The sequence below is a fragment of the Centruroides sculpturatus genome, unplaced genomic scaffold (genome assembly GCF_000671375.1).
Source record: "Centruroides sculpturatus isolate CEXI.00-Female unplaced genomic scaffold, Cexi_2.0 scaffold432, whole genome shotgun sequence".
Classification (NCBI taxonomy): Eukaryota; Metazoa; Arthropoda; class Arachnida; order Scorpiones; family Buthidae; genus Centruroides; species Centruroides sculpturatus.
This window is the reverse complement of record NW_019384724.1, coordinates 290,433-311,555: the sequence shown is the minus strand read 5'-3', so window position 1 is coordinate 311,555 and position 21,123 is coordinate 290,433. Positions and strand designations below refer to the sequence as shown.

Genomic DNA, 21,123 nt, shown 5'->3' with positions numbered 1-21,123 from the left:
GTTTGTGTGCTTGCTGTAGAATGACTGAATCTATGAGTAACTGTTCTTTGCATCTCCTGTGATTTCTATGGCAACCTTTTTGTTGTTCCGTGAGAATGTAATGTTCTTCAACATGTTTGTATATTTTGTTTGTGATACAGGATGTCAATAATTTGTAGTGTTGGGAGACATGTAATTGGTCTGTATTGTAGTATTGTTGTTTTTAGGTTTCCTGCAGGTGATGCCGAGTAAAAAATTTTGGCATGTCTTGTGGATTGATGATGATGTGTGTTAGATGTTTAGCTAGTTCTTAGTGCAGTGATGTAAATTTTTTATACCAGAAATTGTGAATGTTGTCTACACCAGGTGTCTTCCAGTTGTGTGTTCTGTTAACAGCGTAGNCATGTGTAGAATATGTAGCAGCCAACTGTGTGGAACACTGTCGAATGCTATTCTGTAGTGTATATATGCCATGTGTATGTTTCTGTGTTGTTTGTGTGCTTGCTGTAGAATGACTGAATCTATGAGTAACTGTTCTTTGCATCTCCTGTGATTTCTATGGCAACCTTTTTGTTGTTCCGTGAGAATGTAATGTTCTTCAACATGTTTGTATATTTTGTTTGTGATACAGGATGTCAATAATTTGTAGTGTTGGGAGACATGTAATTGGTCTGTATTGTAGTATTGTTGTTTTTAGGTTTCCTGCAGGTGATGCCGAGTAAAAAATTTTGGCATGTCTTGTGGATTGATGATGATGTGTGTTAGATGTTTAGCTAGTTCTTAGTGCAGTGATGTAAATTTTTTATACCAGAAATTGTGAATGTTGTCTACACCAGGTGTCTTCCAGTTGTGTGTTCTGTTAACAGCGTAGAGGATGTCGTGTAAATTTATTTCAGCACAGGGCATAGTTGGTATGTTGTGCAAGTTTCTGTTCTCCTCCTCGATCTAGCCTGCATCAGCATTGTGTGTAACAGCATTGGACCAAAGAGAAGAACAATAAGTTGAGAGTTTTTCTTCTGTTTGTGTGCCACTGTGTTGTGCATCAGTGTTTGTTTTGTACTGATTTGTCTGTAGAAAAGTTTTTCATTGTTTGTGAATAATTTATTTTGTTGTTTTCGTAGTGTGCATGTTTTGTATCGTTTGAGTCTACGTGCTTTTGCTGCGAGTTTGTTTTAGTGTATCGATGTATTCTGTAATGTGTGTTGTGATGTTCATGTTTTGTGTGTGTTTTGAGTTTGTTGGAAATGTTTTTGAGTTGTTTCTTTAATTTGAGTGTTATGTTGTTTTTAGTGTATTGTGTCAGCCTGCCTAATTGCTGTCTAATGTCATTTATTTGTGTTTCTATTTGTCTCTGCCAGGCAGGCTCATGATAGAATTGTGTTTTGTATGTGTCTGTCTGCAATTGTATTCTCAGTCCATGGTGTGTCACTACTGTGACTGCCCCAGCATAAACTAATGTATGAATGTCTGAGAGAGTAGAAATTAAATGGATGTAGTGTGGTAGTAAGTGAGTGTTTACATAATTTAGTGTTTTCCCTTTGATGTGTTGATTTTCGGTATTCATGGTCTTTGTGTGGGATCTGTACCTGTATATTTAGTGTTTCCTGAAATATAAGTGAGAGTGTATTAACTAATTCTATGTCTATGTTATCAGTGATGGATGAGGAAGTTCCTGGTAATATCATTAGTGGTAGTTGTTGTATGTGTGCTATTATCAATGCTTGTTGCTGGATTATCCTGACAAGTTATGTGATCTTCATTAATAATGTTAAATGTTTCTGTTTGTTGATGTATTTGATCAGCAACCTGTTGTTTGATAAGTTCGTGTTGTTTGTGGGATAAGGTTGTTATGTATAATTGTTCTTTTTTGATCGACAACCCTTTGTTCGGTGACAGTGAGGTGAGGATGTCGTTGTGTGAATCTATGGTGTAGTTGTTGTCTGTATGATGTCATGTTTGTTTCGAGTTTTGTGATTGTGTAGTAAGTACGGATGATAAACTCGTTCACTTCTGATGTCCATTTCATCTGTTGGCGTGGTTTTCCAGCCTTTGTGGTCTGTGGATGCATTGCCACAGAAACACCAAGGCTAGGTTGATTCCTCACATCTGTTGAGGCATTGCAGTAGCCATGCTTGGGCCGGCGCTGCTTTCGCCACCGGTAACCAAGGGAGACTGGAGCCTATTTTTCGAACGTGAGCCTCTGCCTAACCCACGAACGCGGACCTTGTTAACCCGGGCGACGTCCGAGCCGGTATCAAACTTCGATCTGGTTACTACCATAATGATTATCTCCACAGAATGTGGGTGTGTGGTCACTCTTAGCTTCATTTCTCCCCATAGACCTTACTGGCATGGGTGTCCCTACCTTATTATTATTATTATTATTATTATTATTATTATTATTATTATTATTATTATTATTTATAATTAAAATAAATGTTACACTAAAATATTTTTTATTTATTCAAGAACCTGATAATTTTGATGATGATGGATGTTCTGTCGAAACGACACAAAATGAAAGCCAGTTTGATAATTCAGATTCTGGTCGTAAACGGAGAAGAGAATTTAATAAAAAAGTAATTAGAAACATTTTCTTATTGAATAGAAGTAATTTAGTGAAGTATTTAATTAATTTTTTATCTTAAAGTCAGTTTTTGTAAGTTAAAATTATAAGCATTTTTGATTACAATTAATAGCAATTAAAATTTGTAAATTTTTTAATATAACTTTTAGCAAGCAGTTTATTTTGAATTTTAAATCTTATGTTCATTGTATTGAGCAGGGGAGAAACTTTAATACACAGTTCAGAATGTATTTTGCTTATTATATAATATTTATATGTATTACATGTTAGTCTATAAGCCAATGAAATTATTAAATTGTAAACAAACTAACAGACAAGATGATAGAAATGATGAGATTTTCATTAACATAGAACAACTGCATATGTAAATGAGTAAATGTTTGAATTAATTGATGCATTTTTAACAGTGAGTGAAGTAGAATACTAATGTTTTTGACCCAGTTAATGGGCCATTCTCAGATATGGACAATAGAAAGTGGAATTCCTATATTAAAAGTCAACTGAGTGACAACAATAGGTAGTTCATTCTTATGAGTAAATTGCAAAGGACCTTCAGAAGTTTGAGGATTAGTAGACAGAGCAAAGAGTGTGAAGGTTGAGTGATAATGAAAGCATAATACAAGAAAAAATTAAACAAACAATGTACTATTAATAATATATTTAATTTATCTATTTTAGTTTAATTATAAACTAATCAAATGTCAATTTTACTGTATGGTTTAACATATGCATTGTACCTTTGTTACTTACTCTAAGATTTTTAAAACTCATATTCTGTTATATTATCTTAAGAAAAAATTAACTTACTTGAACACTTATTTTTAGTAGTTTTATGCACTCAAATAAAATGCAAACTAAATGTTGCTATAGAAATACAATGTTCCATATTACATATTTAGTTTTTAAGTTAAAGGGAAAATTAATATACTACAGATAAACTAAAATTCAGTTAAATAATAGATTCAAAGTCTTAAGATTAAAAGTTAAAGATAAACAATAAGATTGATTGCAATTATGTTTTTACTGAAGAGTGAGTTGGTGGTATGATTTTATCTCACAAGGACATCTTTTTACACAAGTAAAAGAAGTAAATACAGTAGAGCATTGTTTATCCGAAAGCTGGTTATCCGAAACATCCATTATCCGAAAGCATTCCAGTCGGAAAATTTAAATTTTTGCTAGTGCTGTGGCGCTGCAATCTTCGGCTATTTCTCGGGCTACTCAAATATTTTATGTTTTTGATACTAAATTAACATCTGAAGTATAATTTTTTATTGTTTTTATATTTTTCAATATATTTATTTTGTTTGTACAAAATAAAAAAATAATTTTTAATGATACAATAGTCTTCGTTAGGCTTAACATCGACAAAAATTCAACGCGAAGCGACACGCAATGGAGAGAAATTTCAACATGGGATAAATTAATATATTTTTTCGTACATGATTCGTTATCCGAAAAATAACTTATCCGAACCACCCCAGTCCCCAATTGATTCGGATAAACAACGCTCTACTGTAAATAAATACAAAACAGTCTTGACTTATTTATTTTATTTATTGTTTTCAAATTTCATGGAGTTCCATTTTCCAAATTGTAGGCAAAGTAACAATATAAGTCTTTAGCTAAAAGGAGTTCTGTAATTAGCTAGGACTCAGCTACCCTTGTCCATTGTTTCAAATGACAAAATTTTGTTTATTTATATATTATTTTGTAATTACATTATTTAATAGTATTATTGGTTTGCAATTTGAAAAAATTGTAGACCTATAAATTCCCACTGTCGCCAGTTTGTCTGTCCTTTCTTAACTTCAAGAACAGTTAGATAGATGAAAATTGAGACCAGATATGGAAAGCTTAGGAGCATGAGGCCCCAATTAACTATATATGAATTTATGGTGCAAACTAGAAGTCAACGTTATTTCAATTAAAAAATTTTTCTCTGAAAGGAGTTAGAGATGATCGGCATGACACTATTGCTAACAGCAAAAGTATGATGTACAGGAGCAAGACAACTAATTTGAGATGGAGAACATATATTTTAAATTAAATAAATTAAAAATTGATTAAAAATTTTTGCCCAGCATTGTGATGATGATATTATATATTAAAAATTTTCCAAAGACAGGTCTTTAGACTTTCTTCCTGGGGTATTCCATTCACCCCAGACCTCCAGTAAGGCAATCCCATAATTTGCTATAGCAACCCTTACTACAGTTGGTTTAGCAATGCCCTTATAATAATTGTATTTATAGCATTTAACCTATTCGATGTTAAAAATTTTTTTTGTTGCCTGTGATGCCATGTTGAATTTTCGTCGATGTTAAGTTTAAAAATTTTTTAAAATAATAATCATGTTTACTGTATCGTAAAAAAATTATCTTTTTATGTTTCACAAACAAAATAAATATATTCAATAATATAGAAACAAAAAAATTATATTTTAAAAGTTCGTTTTAATATAAAAATTGTGATGCATAGCGACATCTAGTATCAAAAATGTTCTGATGTAAACACAAAAATATTCAGGATCACCCACGCAGGTCAATGAGGTCAACACAAATATTTTCGGGAATAATGTAGGACAGGTTAAGATATTCCCCATTACAATTTTCCAATAGATTCATAATTTTGTGCAGTGGTAAATCTTCATTTCTTATTGTTCTAATAATAATTGGTTATTAAATTAAATGGTCAATTTTTACTTCTGGCTTTGATTGTTCATTAATTTAACTTAAAAGTTACATATTCAATCAAAATTGTCTCCACCAACATTTTAATACAATTTTCCCAATGCAATAGAAATGCGTTAATGCTAATTTGATATAAATCATGAGAATGAGAAACCAGAAAGTCATTAAAAGTACTTTTGCATCCAATTCCTTGAAGATTTTCCTTGCCAAAAACTGTCCAAATGTATAAAAAAAAAAAGTGATGATCTGTTGGCAAAAGTTTGGAGAATAAGGTGGATAGGGAAGAATTTCATTTTAATATTTTCATTTTTGTGACAAAGAACTGCAGATCTCCAAATGATGCTTCTTATCTCTCTTACTCAGTTCATGTGGTACCCATTTGTCAAGCTTCTTGATGTTTCTTAACATGTTTAGATGTCAAGAAATGGTTGAATAATGTCCAATTTGTTCAACCTTTCTATGATTTCCCAAACATTCAGGTGATGTTCTGATTCATTGATGTTCTTCGATTCTGATTTTTGAGATTTGTATTCCCAGAATAAAATTTTTTGATCCAATGTCTGGTGGCCTGTTCATTCACAGAACCTTCACCAAAAGTTTTATTGGTATTTTGGTTGCTTTGGCTGCATTGTCTGTGCTTATACTTGTAAAAGAAAATTATTTAATTTCCTTTCTCCATGCCATTAGAAAAATTACTCTTAAACATGTGGAACTCAAAATATAAATGAGATTACATTTTTTAAATTCACATATTATATGTATGCTCTTCCAATCACAAACATACAGTACTGTTCACATGGAAAAAAGTTGAACTACAAGGCCAGAAAGTTAAATTTTAAAAAACAGTCATTTTACTTGCAACCTAATATAATATTTTTTCATTCCAATCAAAATTTGTCAATTGCTTTTTCTGCTAATTTGTATTAATTCTTACTTTAGTAGTATCCAGTGTCATAACTACCATTTGTGCAACCTGTGCTTATTGCACATGGGCCCAAAACAGCAAGGATTACTGAGACACCTAGAGTCATAAATAACCATACATTGTTGGTACTTAGACATAGAGTTTTCACAGAAATCAATCTTTTCAGTAAGAACAAGCACAAAGTTACAGAGGCAAAGGCACTGAAGTCTCATTTGGAGACATTCCATTTCTCTTGGTATAGTATATTCTCAAAACCACTAATTGTGTTTTGAGCAGGAACTAAACAAAGCTGTCAGTGCGATTGTGGTATGTGACTGAAAAAGTTCAGTTTACAGGTGTCCACCAGAAAGATCATTCTTACTATATTTTTCAATCATGAAGATCTAGTATTATTGGATTTCAATTCTGCCAATGTGAAACATCACTACCACTTGTTACTATAAAATTTTGAAATGTTTATAGTTTGTTATCATATAAAAACAACCATGCAAGCTCACAAAAAATGTCGCATCACTGTATGACTTATAACCATACATTACATATTGTGCAAGATATACTACATTAGATTCAATGGGAAGGTTTTTCATGTCCTTTTCACAGCCCAGATCTTTCACCTTGTGATTTTCATCTGTTTGGCCCTATGAAGAAAGTATTGAAAGGATGACACTTTTGTGTCAATGACATATATGTAGCAATTCAGGAAGGTTCCATTCACAAAGCAAATGATTCTTCCTCAACAATATCTTCAAACTAATCAGTCAGTAGGCTAAGTACCTCAGCAAACATTATAATTTCTATTTTAATAAAAAGTAAAATACATCTGGATACGAATCCAATTTTGCTTGCCATGTCCAATCACCAGGAACAACTATTTCCATTGCAGAGACAACCTTTCTTTAGAGACTATGCCTCTGCACATTTTAAACAGTTTTACATATTTGTGCAGAGGCATAGTTTCTAAAGAAAGGTTGTCTCTGCAATGAAAATAGTTGTTTCTGGTGATTGGACATGGCAAGCACAATTGGACTCGTATCCAGATGTATTTTACTTTTTATTAAATTGTAATTCTGCCAGCCCTTTTCTACAAAGTATTATAATTTCTTTTGATTCCATATTATCACTGGGAGTTAAGTAGTCATAAATGGAAATGGAATCACTATAATAGTGTCATAGAAAAAGAAAAAATATTTTTGGGTTACTTTGTCTATTAGTTACTTTTATTACTTTTTTAATTTAAAAAAATGTTCCTTGCTCTATTATTTATAATAATATTGTGAATAATATAAATTCAAAATTTAATAATAATAATAACTCAAAATGTTTAAAAAATTAATTTAATTAAAAAATGTATAAGAAAGATATAAAAATTTAAAGCATCTTTAGATATTTTTAATAAGGATGTTTTATTATTAAATTTCTGCTTTATTTTAAATAATGTAGAATCCAACTTTTATGGAAGGAGTTCCAGGAATTACAGTAATAACTATACAACCAAAATTATCACAAATTCAAAGAAAATGCCAAGAAATGTGTCAATGGAACAGGTAAAGATTAAAGATCATCTGATAATGAATTTGTAAATTATTATTACTGCAAATTTGATTATAAATTCATTCAAAACTAATTTCTAAGTAATGTTCTGAAAATAATTATTTACTGAATTTAATTTTTACTAGATTTAATCAAGAAAAATGTTTTGTATGTGATACAAGAATTAAAAATTCCTTCATTGAATGAAGGAATTTACAAAATTTAAATTTTTTAAAATTTAAAAAGAAATATCTTCCATTATTGAATTTTTTAAAATTTTTAAATATTTCTAAAAATCAAGTATTACAAACAGATCTTTTTAATATATTTATATTTACATAAACAAAAGTTGTAAACAATATATTGTTTAAGTAAAAATGAATATGTTAAATAGTATTAATGTAAGAGCAAAAAGCAGAGTTATTTTTAAAAAAAAGGATCTTTATTGGGCTATAATATAGCTAATGAGTTATTAAGATACTAAGTAATTTGGACTAGAGTAGGCAGTTAAGCTGTCATCATCCTGTATTAAATTTAATAATTAATTATAATTTTATAATTATGCCACTGCCAGAGGGGTATTTTTATATGATCAATTTATGATTGAATGAATGATGAATGATTATGATTTAACTAATTGAGTGTACAGTTTGATTTGAAGCAAGTCAATGATTTACCCTTTTAAATATTTCTATAATTACAATTAATTTGTTTCCGATTATTAAAATATTTATTAAGATGATAATGATACTTGCCTATCTATAGACCAAATTATACACAAAAATAACCCAAAACTTAACAATATTTTAGTATGATTATTTTCTAAAAATTTATTTAAATAGCTATTATGTTCATGTTTATGCAAAAGTAATTTGAAATGTTTTTACAGTTCTGGTTTTCCAGGATCCCAACCAGTTTCAATGGATAATGAAAACTTAAATTTACTTCAGTTGAAGCCTTATAAAGTTAGTTGGAAAGCTGATGGAACAAGGTAAATAAGTACCTTAATTCAACATGTATTTAAAATTAAAAGATGAGACTAAATCAAAATTATCATTCATTCAATAAAGTATTTTTCTGAAACATATCTTTATTTTTTTGTAAGTTTATGAAAATAATTTACCAGAATCATTAGTACAATCAAAATCTAAATTTTACAAATTTTCAAATATGATTTAATTAAGATCTGTCATTTATAAATTAAAATTTTTAAATTATATATATTTTAAAGTAGACAATTATCTCTTGTTATTTTCAAGGTATTTTGTTATCATGAAAATTTTTCTACAAGTATCAATTAGGAATATTGAAAACAAGTTTTAAAAAAGTATAGAACAAGTAAATTATTCAGGATAGTGACTTGATAAATCTAAAAATCTTAGAATTACCATATTTTTATGCATATAAATATAACAGTGTATAACTACACAGAAACATGCTGAAATTGAAAATAAATCCTTTGCATAATTGCCTCACTGTAGATCCTGTATTTCCAAAGCAGCCATTGAAAACATGGTACTTGCTGATATGCAGTTTAAAAGATACCATTACAAACATTAAAACATTGTTTTCTACTACATTTCATTGTAGATATAATTGTAGAAATAAGCAAAGTGAGAAAATGGAATACTGAGAGGGAATCTTTTAAATTTTTTTGTGTAAAATGCCTACCAAACATTTTTAATCATATTTTTTATTTATTTTATCAAATAATAATAATGTGTAATAATGACAATATAATAATAAATGCTTAAAATAAATTCAGAAAAACAATTAACTAGAAAATAATTTTAAAATCCATAATATACAATAGCATGGAGTTGGCAGTTGATCACTGGGCTCTATTTGTTGTAGAGAACTGTATGCTTAGTTCAGATTAGTGCTGAATGTGAGATTCTTGTTTCATATTTGGGTGCTCAAGTACTTGTTTGAAAGATTGCATTTGTACTTGAAAAATCATAAAGTAGCATAATGATTTAAAAAAAGGATTAAATGTCATCTATTTAATGTTTTTAACTGTTATTAATTGAGTGTTCTTACTAATAAATTATCATTTTCAATTTTTGAAAGATTACTTTTGCAAACAGAAATTTTTTAATTGGTTAAAATTTATGATTAGAGGAAGATATTTTTTTTTTTTAATTTCAGAACTATATAAGTCTAAAATAAATAAGACATTTTATTAAAGAAAAATAATTTATTTTATTGTTTCACTGCTATAAAATTATATAATTTTGAAATTTAATTTTTAACTTTCATTGAATTAAATAACATTACATTCATCTATTTTAAAAGAAAAGAAAAAAAATCCAGCAATGAGTTGTATAACTTTCTCAGTGAAAAATATTTATGTTTAAGAAATATTAAGACACATTAGCACAAAGTTAAAATTGTGTATGGTGTCATCTGTTATAAGATGTTATTAAAAAAAAAGTAACTTTTATATTATTAATNCTCTGATTAACTCTTTTAGTGAATACTACAAATTTAATATAGAGTTTGTATACTTTTAACGTAACTATTAACTAAATTTTATTAAAATTTATTAGATGCCACTCCGACAGTTCCCTTGTAAGTCAGACCACACAAGATACAACACATGTCCCCTTTCTATCTCCCCATCCACTTGACCTTTAACCACCAAACTTTAATAGCATCAGTGTCCCTTATATACAACTTGCCATATCAAATTTCTTTCTTAATCTTTATCCACTTCTGAGATGTTAAATGAAATAAATGCCAGAACATACACACACCAGGTACAGTTATTTTTTGTTTACTTTTTTGGTTCAGGGATTTAAAAACATTGATATTTACAAAAACCCAGGAGGATCAAATTTGACATAATTATAATACTTTTCCATGTTATAACAGCTAGGAAAGTAATAGTGATATATAGCAAACAAACTGGTTACTATATTGTGATAAAAATCAAACTTTTTTACCAGTAATAAGAGTTTCATGAACAAGTATTAGGATTGATCATAAAATAAGTAGATTTATTTTTTGTTAGCAACACTGCTGAAGATAGTGTTGGCAAAACTGCATATAAGAAGCTGTGGTACATGTCGAACTATAATCATAGGGCAACACTTCATTACAGATTTTGGTTTGATCCACAGATGACCAAACCAACAAGGACTCCTCCAGAGGTGCCCAATGAGCTGTAATACAGTTTTTGGCAGCAGAAGGCTTAAAGCCAGCCATCATTTTTGGGAGAATGAAGGAGGTTTATGGAGCAGACAGCCTTTCACACACTGCCATTTTCAACTGGTGTAGGAAGTTTGTAGGGGGTTGTTAATCGACAAAGGATAATCCTTGCTCCAGTCAGCCATTAGTGGTGACCAGGAATTTTGGAATTGTTCAAATAGTTGACGACTTCATTCAACAGAATCAACACATATAGTTCTGACCTCAGCCCCTGTAACTGCAGCATGTTTGATCCATTAGAGAAAGGTTTGAAGAAGTGCTGGTTTCAGTTGGACAGCGAGGTGAAGAATGTGGTAGTGAACTGGCTGTTGCAGCAACTTTTTTGAGCGTGGCATCTACTGCCTGATGGAAAAATGTCTTAACTATGGCACTTACTTTGATTAAAGTTGTTTATGTCAATCTGCAATTTTTGTCGTTTACTTACTTTATGATCAACTCTAATACTTTTGATTCTCACAACATCATATTCAGGTGACACAATGATTGAAATCACAATGAAAAGTTTTCATCTTTGTGTAATCTGAAGACAGTCCTACAAGGATTGAAAGTACTTGTTCATTAAACTCTTATTACTAGTAAAAATGTTTGATTTTTATCACAATGTACTAATTTTCAAGTCAGTGAAATATTTTTTTGAGGAGGGAAAATTATATTTAATTGCTTTTGGTTAATTTTTACTCTATAAACACAAGAAGAAAATATATGTAATTAAAGAAAATAATAACAACTTTTACTACCACAAAGTATTTATATAAAATAAAACATAAATCCATTGATTTTCATTTAGTCCAAAAATTTCAAATAAAAATGAAATGCATAATCTATTATTGCATATAATCATATTTTTTATAAACATTAATAAATTGGTTATTTTATTTTTTCTATATTATATGCATTGTGTATATGTGTATATTTATTATTCAAATTATATTTTTTTATGAATTTATATTGAAGCATATTTTTAATCTTGCTTCTTAATAATAATAATAATAATAATAATAATCAAATCTTACAGGTACATGATGTTGATTGATGGAAAAAATCAAGTATTTTTTATAGATCGTGATAATGCAGTTTTTCAAGTGTCTGGGTTGTATTTTCCCCAAAGAAAAAATCCTGATAATCATATTCTCAATACACTTCTTGATGGGGTAAGTACTAAAATTTTTTTTCCACTCACTTTCCTTTTTATCTTCTATTTTTTCAAACCTGACAAAAGAACTGACAAATAGGTTCAAAAAAAGTAGAAAATTATAAATTGTTAAGTTTATAATAAAAGCTTTTTATTTATTTTAATATAAGTTTATAATAATAAATTATTTTTAAATTAGTTGCATGAAGCAATATCATAAAAATATTATCTTTTGTTTTCAAATAGTTATTGAATGTTACTTTTGTTTTTAAAGTTATATGATGTCTAAGGTTGCATGTTTTTTTTTTTTTTTTTTTTACTTTTGAGAAAAAATTTATACATTTATAAGACATATCTTTACAATAAAACACCTTCCACAGTTCAGCATTATGAAAAATTATAGGTTTTTTTGATTAGTAATTGCATTTTCACTACAAGATCATGTCAGGAGATACTTATGATGAAACTTTGGTTCATTAGAATCAGTTTTTATTAACAGAAATAAGTTTTTAATGGAGAGAGAAAGAGAGAGGAAAATATAAAAACTGTTTATACTCACAAACTAAATCATAAGTATCTATTTGATTAATTTGCAGAAGTTTTTTTTCTTAAGTTACTAGTTATTAAATGTAAAAATTTAGAAAGCTGTTCAACCAATAGGAATTTTCAATTTGGTTTTATGAATTTTTATTAATGAAAGTTTGCAGGGGGTGGAACAGTAGAACTAACATCTGGAGTATGGAGTTCATCTTTTTTTCTAGCTTCTACTTTTTACATGATGATAGTTTATTTTGTAAAGTTAATTGAGAATTGAAAAAAATAAATAACCAAGAGACTCTCAAGAGTCATTTTTACAAACTTACAATGAAATGAGATGTTTTGATTACACAACTTGATTTGCTTCTCTTTCTCATTTGACAGCTGGCTAAAACTCTGATTGCAAGATTAAAACATATTGTATACTGCATAAATATGTAAACTAACTATTGTTTTAATGATTTTTTTTAAAATATGCTAGTAATAAGAAATTCTCTGAATAATTTAAGAACTAGCACTACCTCCATTCTATTATTATATAAATGTTATAGCTATAAATCAGTATTTGTTATGTAATCAACTGGTAAACAATTAATTGTTCAAACTGCTTCTCCTAAATTTTATAATTTTTTTTTATTTCAACTATATATTATAGAAATTAATGCCAACCAGTTGCCAGATTACATCATTTTATAATAATGCTAATAATTATTTGACATGTAACTCTGCAGTTGTTTGGCATTAATCTAAAAATCAGGCTATTGGATGTTTATATTTATATTACAAGAATTAATGACAATATTCTTAATACATTTATTCAAATAAACAAAGAATACAAATAACACTTTTATAAAAAGAAACAGAAAATAAGATAGATAGTTTTCATCAATAGAAAAGTTATATTTTTCTAAAAGAATCAAAATTAAATTAAAATCCAATCTTCTGTATTTCTTTATCTTTTACTCTGTTTTCATTAACTGATGTGAGGTTTAACTAAACATTGAGCTTGATGATGCAACTGGATTGTTAGAGAACCATGATGAGAAATTGGAATATTTGCCTACACAATTAGTTCAGAAATAGCAACAACAAAACCAAGAGTCTGTTTTGTAGTCTGTAGAAATCCATGACTTGCATGAAAGTTTGGTTGCAATTGAAAGATAATTGCAAAAGCAACATTGATCTTGTGAATAGTTTATTAAAAGAGAAGTGAACACAGTTTTGCAATTTTACATCAAGTTCAGTAAGACAGGAATATCAACTAAGATAGTCAATTCTCCTTTTCATATTTTAAAATAAATCTGAAGACCTTCCAAATAATTCAAGGATAATAGTGAACCAGTTACTCCTATCTTTCGGGGGGGCGTGTCTAGCCTGCGGAGGTGTTGGTGACTTTTTTGCTGAGCTGTTGTGGCGACGTTAGACATGGAATTTTTACAACAAAATAATAAGTTTAGAACTGAAATATGTAGTTTAAATGTTTTATTAACTCGAATAATAATTCTAATTCTACTAATGATTGCTGGTATTGAGTTAAATCCCGGACCTTTTCCTCGATCTCCTCCATTACCAAGTCAAGCAGGTATGCAAAAAAGGGGACGAGGAAGACCACGTAGACAGTATACAAGAGATATAGAGGAAAATACTCAGACAAGCGAAATGTCAGGAGAAGAATACTTAATTGAGGAACAATCCAAGAACAATACTGATATCTCAAGGTATGGTACAATAAAAGATTTTTTTGAACCGGAAGAAGATTTACGAACAAAGACTGTTGAACCTGAATACTCACTGAAATCAGTTTATGAATTAATCCAAGACAAATTTGATCGTCTAAACGTCGAAATCCGTTCTATGAGAGCTGAAATTAACCGTATGAATGAAGAAAATTTAAAGATAAAAGAAGAGATGAAGGACATGTACAAAAAACTACGTATATTAGAAGAAAGAATGGACTCGCATAGCAAGCTAAAAGGTATGGTGGATTTTGAAATTGATAAAATGTTAAACGAAACGACTAAGAAGAATCTAATAATATTTAATTTTCCATTCAAAACCTCGGAATATGTAGAAGAGTTGAAAAAATTTATAAAAGAAAACTTAGAACTTAATTGTGTAGAAATTGAGGGTCTTATTCAATTAGGAAATAGAAAAAATAATCAAGTATTTAAGGTTATAACTGAATCGGTGAAAGATAGAAACTTAATTCTTGGTAAATTCTGGACCACAAGATCGAAATTGATGGATGAAAAGAAAAAAATAATAATATCAACTGACTTATGTCCGAGATCTAGAATTAGGAAAAAGTTACTATTAAAACATATTAAACTGGAGAAATCAAATGACAAAAAGATAAAAATAAGAGATGATTATTTCTTAAAAGATAATACAATGTACACATACGATTTGAATACGAAAGAAATAATTCAGCTAAATCATTTTTTAGAGATAAATATAATGTAAGATTAGAAAAAATAAATCAAAATTTAAAAACAATGCAGGAAAAAATGAGAATGATTGAAAATATGAAGAAAAATAATAGAAAAATGAGTGATGATAATTTAATAGTCAAAGATAATGATTTGAATGAGGAAAAAGTAGAAATTTCAAAAAGAGAAAAAAATAATGTAACGATAAGTTTTTGGAATATTCAAGGATTAAGAGGAAAATTATTCAAAACCTCGATGAGAAAATTCCTGGACTCAAATGAAATAATTGGATTTTTAGAAACCTGGATTCTAAAATTTAGTGATATAGAAATAAAATATCTAGAACAAGATAATAGTGTAATAATTAGCAATGCTCAACGCAAAAATAGATTTGGTCGGCCGTCATGTGGAATTCTATTACTTATTAAGAAGAGATTAGGTGAAATATTTCTCCAATATACATCGCAATATATTATTGCTGTTATAATAAAATTAGAGAATAAAATTAAAAGAAGATGGTCTTGCACGTATTTGGGAATGGTAGCAATATATATGCCACCGTCTATTGAGAAAAAATCAATTTTAAATGAAGTGCAAAAAGTTCTGGATAGATGGTCTAGCCTAACACAATTATGGATAATAGGAGGTGATCTAAACGCACGTATTGGCGAAGCCACTGATACTGTATTTTTTCAGACGTTTGAAAATATAGCCAATAAGAGAATATCCAAAGACAAAGTTTTAAACACAGAAGGCAAAATACTTCTAGATTTTGTTCATAATAACCAATTAATAATTCTGAACGGTAGGATGATAGGAGATACCCCTGCAGAAATTACCTTTGTTTCCCCAAACGGGAAATCAATAGTGGACTATATTATTTGTTCAGAAGAAATGTTAAAGTGCTGTAACTCTATGAATGTTTTGGAGGATGACTGGGCAGATCATTTTCCTGTTCAGTTGGAATTAATAAAATATCAAAAAACAGGAAATAAATTACAAAATTGTGAACAAAGTCATCTTATTAATCTAGAACTAAGACCATCCTATAATAAACGAAAATTGGTAAAAGAGTTTGATAAAATGATTGGGGAGATGTTAAATTTGGAAAAAGAAAATGATCCAATAGAAAATTATTTGAATATGACAACTAAATTAGAAGAATACAAGTACAAGAATTGTATATGACAGAATGAAAAAATATTTAAATGCGAATGGTACAACAATACATGTTATAGTTACAAAATTAAAAAACAAAAGAGTTTACAAGTCTTCAGACGAACAAATACCAGCAAAGCACTAATGAATTACCTAAAATATAAGAAAATGTATAGTAATTTAATAAAAGCCAAAAAGAAATTATATTTTTCAAATATCAGTAAGAAATTATCAGAAGCGAAAGACTCGAGAGTTTTCTGGAGAATAATTAACAATTTTCGTAAAAGAAAGTCTGGTCTTGACATATAGGCTGGAGTAGGATATAATGATTGGCTGAAATACTACAATAAATTCTCAGAAAACTACAGAAAAAATTTTTGTCAAAAATACATGGAAACTAAGATAAGACCAGAAATTCATCGAGAAGAGATAATTAAGATGGAAGAACTTCAGTACTGTATTAACAAACTTAAAGATAAATCAACACCAGGAGCAGATACAATACCTAATTCACTTATAAAAATGCTGCCACTAGAAATCATTCGATATTTAACCAGACAATTCAATCAATTTCTACAGTTATAGTATAATACCGGACAAATGGAATGAAGTCATTTTTACCATGATATTTAAACAAGGGAACAAACAGGAACCAATCAATTACAGACCAATAGCTCTTCTGTCTTGTCTACGGAAAGTATTCACTGCAGTATTAGCTAATAAATTTAACCATTGGANGTTAAACGAAACGACTAAGAAGAATGTAATAATATTTAATTTTCCATTCAAAACCTCGGAATATATAGAAGAGTTGAAAAAATTTATAAAAGAAAACTTAGAACTTAATTGTGTAGAAATTGAGGGTCTTATTCAATTAGGAAATAGAAAAAATAATCAATAAACGATTTGAATACGAAAGAAATAATTTTAGCTAAATCATTTTTTAGAGATAAATATAATGTAAGATTAGAAGAAAAAAATCAAAATTTAAAAACAATGCAGAAAAAAATGAGAATGATTGAAAATATGGAGAATAATAATAGAAAAATGAGTGATGATAATTTGATAGTCAAAGACAATGATTTGAATGAGGAAAAAGTAGAAATTTCAAAAAGAGAAAAAAATAATATGACGATAAGTTTTTGGAATATTCAAGGATTAAGAGGGAAATTATTTAAAACCTCGATGAGAAAATTCCTGGACTCAAATGAAATAATTGGATTTTTAGAAACCTGGATTCTAAAATTTAGTGATATAGAAATAAAATATCTAGAACAAGATAATAGTGTAATAATTAGCAATGCTCAACGCAAAAATAGATTTGGTCGGCCGTCATGTGGAATTCTATTACTTATTAAGAAGAGATTAGGTGAAATATTTCTCCAATATACATCGCAATATATTATTGCTGTTATAATAAAATTAGAGAATAAAATTAAAAGAAGATGGTCTTGCACGTATTTGGGAATGGTAGCAATATATATGCCACCGTCTATTGAGAAAAAATCAATTTTAAATGAAGTGCAAAAAGTTCTGGATAGATGGTCTAGCCTAACACAATTATGGATAATAGGAGGTGATCTAAACGCACGTATTGGCGAAGCCACTGATACTGTATTTTTTCAGACGTTTGAAAATATAGCCAATAAGAGAATATCCAAAGACAAAGTTTTAAACACAGAAGGCAAAATACTTCTAGATTTTGTTCATAATAACCAATTAATAATTCTGAACGGTAGGATGATAGGAGATACCCCTGCAGAAATTACCTTTGTTTCCCCAAACGGGAAATCAATAGTGGACTATATTATTTGTTCAGAAGAAATGTTAAAGTGCTGTAACTCTATGAATGTTTTGGAGGATGACCGGGCAGATCATTTTCCTATTCAGTTGGAATTAATAAAATATCAAAAAACAGGAAATAAATTACAAAATTGTGAACAAAGTCATCTTATTAATCTAGAACTAAGACCATCCTATAATAAACGAAAATTGGTAAAAGAGTTTGATAAAATGATTGGGGAGATGTTAAATTTGGAAAAAGAAAATGATCCAATAGAAAATTATTTGAATATGACAACTAAATTAGAAGAATACAAGTACAAGAATTGTATACGACAGAATGAAAAAATATTTAAATGCGAATGGTACAACAACACATGTTATAGTTACAAAATTAAAAAACAAAAGAGTTTACAAGTCTTCAGACGAACAAATACCAGCAAAGCACTAATGAATTACCTAAAATATAAGAAAATGTATAGTAATTTAATAAAAGCCAAAAAGAAATTATATTTTTCAAATATCAGTAAGAAACTATCAGAAGCGAAAGATTCGAGAGTTTTCTGGAGAATAATTAACAATTTTCGTAAAAGAAAGTCCGGTCTTGACATACAGGATAGAGTAGGATATAATGATTGGCTGAAATACTACAATAAATTCTCAGAAAACTACCGAAAAAATTTTTGTCAAAAATATATGGAAACTAAGATAAGACCAGAAATTCATCGAGAAGAAATAATTAAGACGAAAGAACTTCAGGATTGTATTAAGAAACTTAAAGATAAATCAACACCAGGAGCAGATACAATACCTAATTCACTCATAAAAATGCTGCCACTAGAAATCATTCGATATTTAACCAGACAATTCAATCAATTCTACAGTTATAATATAATACCGGACAAATGGAATGAAGTCATTTTTACCATGATATTTAAACAAGGGAACAAACAGGAACCAATCAATTACAGACCAATAGCTCTTCTGTCTTGTCTACGGAAAGTATTCACTACAGTATTAGCTAATAAATTTAACCATTGGACAGCTGCTAATAATTATAGAAATGATACGCAATTTGCGTTTGTGGAAGGAGGTGGTACTCAGACATCTCTCTTTGTGTTGTTATCACTAATTCAAATACAGTTGCTTAAGAAAAGACATAAAATGTTTGCCCTTTTTTTTAGACCTTGAAAAAGCATACGATATGATTAGCATTACAGACCTACAAAGTAAAATGAAGAGATGTGGAGCAAATGAACCTTTGATAAAAATGATAGGATTGCTGTTTGGAAAATATAAGACATTCATTAAACAAGATACCAAGATCTGGACACCGTTTATTACCTACAGAGGACTATTACAAGGAGATCCGTTGTCCCCATATCTTTTCAATTTTTATCTGTATGACCTAAACACTTGTTTTCAAAGAGACGAAGATGGTATTCAAATCGAAAATCAGACAATACATACCATATCGTATGCCGATGACATTGTGTTAATAGCTCCTACAGCAGCTGCGCTCCGTAGAAAGATTCAACAAATTTGTGAGTACTTAGAAAAATTAAGAGTTAAAATAAATCCAAATAAATCAACAATAATGATATTCAGAAATGGTAGTAATGTATCCAAAAAGCACATGTCCTTTTTTATTAATAAAGAAGAAGTGAAGATAGTTAAGGAAATAAAATTTTTAGGAATAACATTTACACCAAACCTTTCGTTTGAGAAACATTATAAAAATTCAATAAATAAAGCAAAAATTGTAATAAATAACTTAATTGGTCTATTCTGTAAGACAAAACTAAAGAACTTGGGAACACACTTTCGACTTTTTAATTCACTTGTAATGAATTCAATGGGCTATGCGGCCCCAGTTTGGAGTATGGATAAATTTAATGATTTCGAAAAAATACAGAATATATTTATACGCAAGATATTCCAGTTAGAATATAATATCCCGGGCAGTGCTTTAAGATTAGAAACAAATAGATTTAGACTAAATACTATATTAATAAAAAGATATTTAATGTTTCTACAAAAAATCATTAAGGCAGAAGACATAACAACAAAATTACTGTTTTTGCTATATCACAAATCAAGGGAAACGGATTTAAGACGAAGTTGGATAATACAGCTATCGAAGATAATAAATAAATACGGATTCTCTATTAAATTGTTTTTGGATGGTACACATAATAGGGAGCAATATAGTAAAGAAATAATATACAGAGCTATGGAGCTCTCCATCGTTCAAGACATTGAAGACATACGAAAACGGGAAAATACAAACTGGTATGCAACAATTTTAAATTACCCAGTAAATAATAATTATTTATTGACAAATCTAGCATTTAACATCAAAAAGTTTTTTATACAGATCAGGCTAAATAAAAATGGAATAATTATAAATGATAAATATATAGACTATAACCAAAGTAAATGTCCAAAATGTACCAAAATCTTGTCTAGAATTCATATTATATGTGAATGCTGTAATGAAAAAGATAAATTACAAAGGCTCCAGATGGGACCGCTGGCTAACTGTAATAGTGAGATAGAAATGTTTAAGACTTTTGATAGAGCCAATACTAACACAATTTATATGTTATATAACTATGTTAAACAATTTATTAAATGATAATTGTGAAAAAATATTAATGTAAAATATGTTGATAAGAAGAGAATATATGAAATGTTAAATTAATACGCGTTTTTTTCAGAAAAAAAAAACGCCCTTGTAACAGGCGAAAGCCTTATACGACAAATAAAGATTATTATTATATTATTATTATTATTATTATACTCCTATCTTTCTTTTATCAGTGATGTCTTTTATGTTTTATTACAGAATAACTATGATTTATATGTAATTTTTTGTATTATTTTATATTACGAAGTCTTAATTTTTGCTTATATCTGGAATGCATTATTTGAGTACATTAAAATTTGACTATCATTTATTTCAATTTTATTGATATGCTCCAATTTAAAACAATAGCCTACTATATAGTACTCTTTTGATTTGCTGAGAAAAATTTTTATTATTTATCACTAAATGTTTTTACTTTATTGTATTTTTTAGTTAGTCCAAAATAGAAATTGTATGTGCTGTATCTAGCATATGGTTATACCATATGCTAAGAACAGACAATATCAAATTA

The 21,123-nt window shown here is 28.8% G+C and overlaps 1 protein-coding gene across 1 annotated transcript in view; it reads left to right on the top strand.

Annotated features, from left to right (window-relative positions):
• LOC111628091 (mRNA-capping enzyme-like) overlaps positions 1-21,123 on the top strand; it is a gene marked incomplete at its 3' end in the record, with an annotated part of 85,622 nt that overhangs the window by 41,771 nt on the left and 22,728 nt on the right. The window contains exons 9-12 of the mRNA XM_023371811.1: positions 2,449-2,558; positions 7,625-7,728; positions 8,604-8,705; positions 11,940-12,075. Coding sequence (XP_023227579.1) covers positions 2,449-2,558; positions 7,625-7,728; positions 8,604-8,705; positions 11,940-12,075 — 452 coding nt within the window. The remainder of the gene's footprint in view (positions 1-2,448; positions 2,559-7,624; positions 7,729-8,603; positions 8,706-11,939; positions 12,076-21,123) is intronic.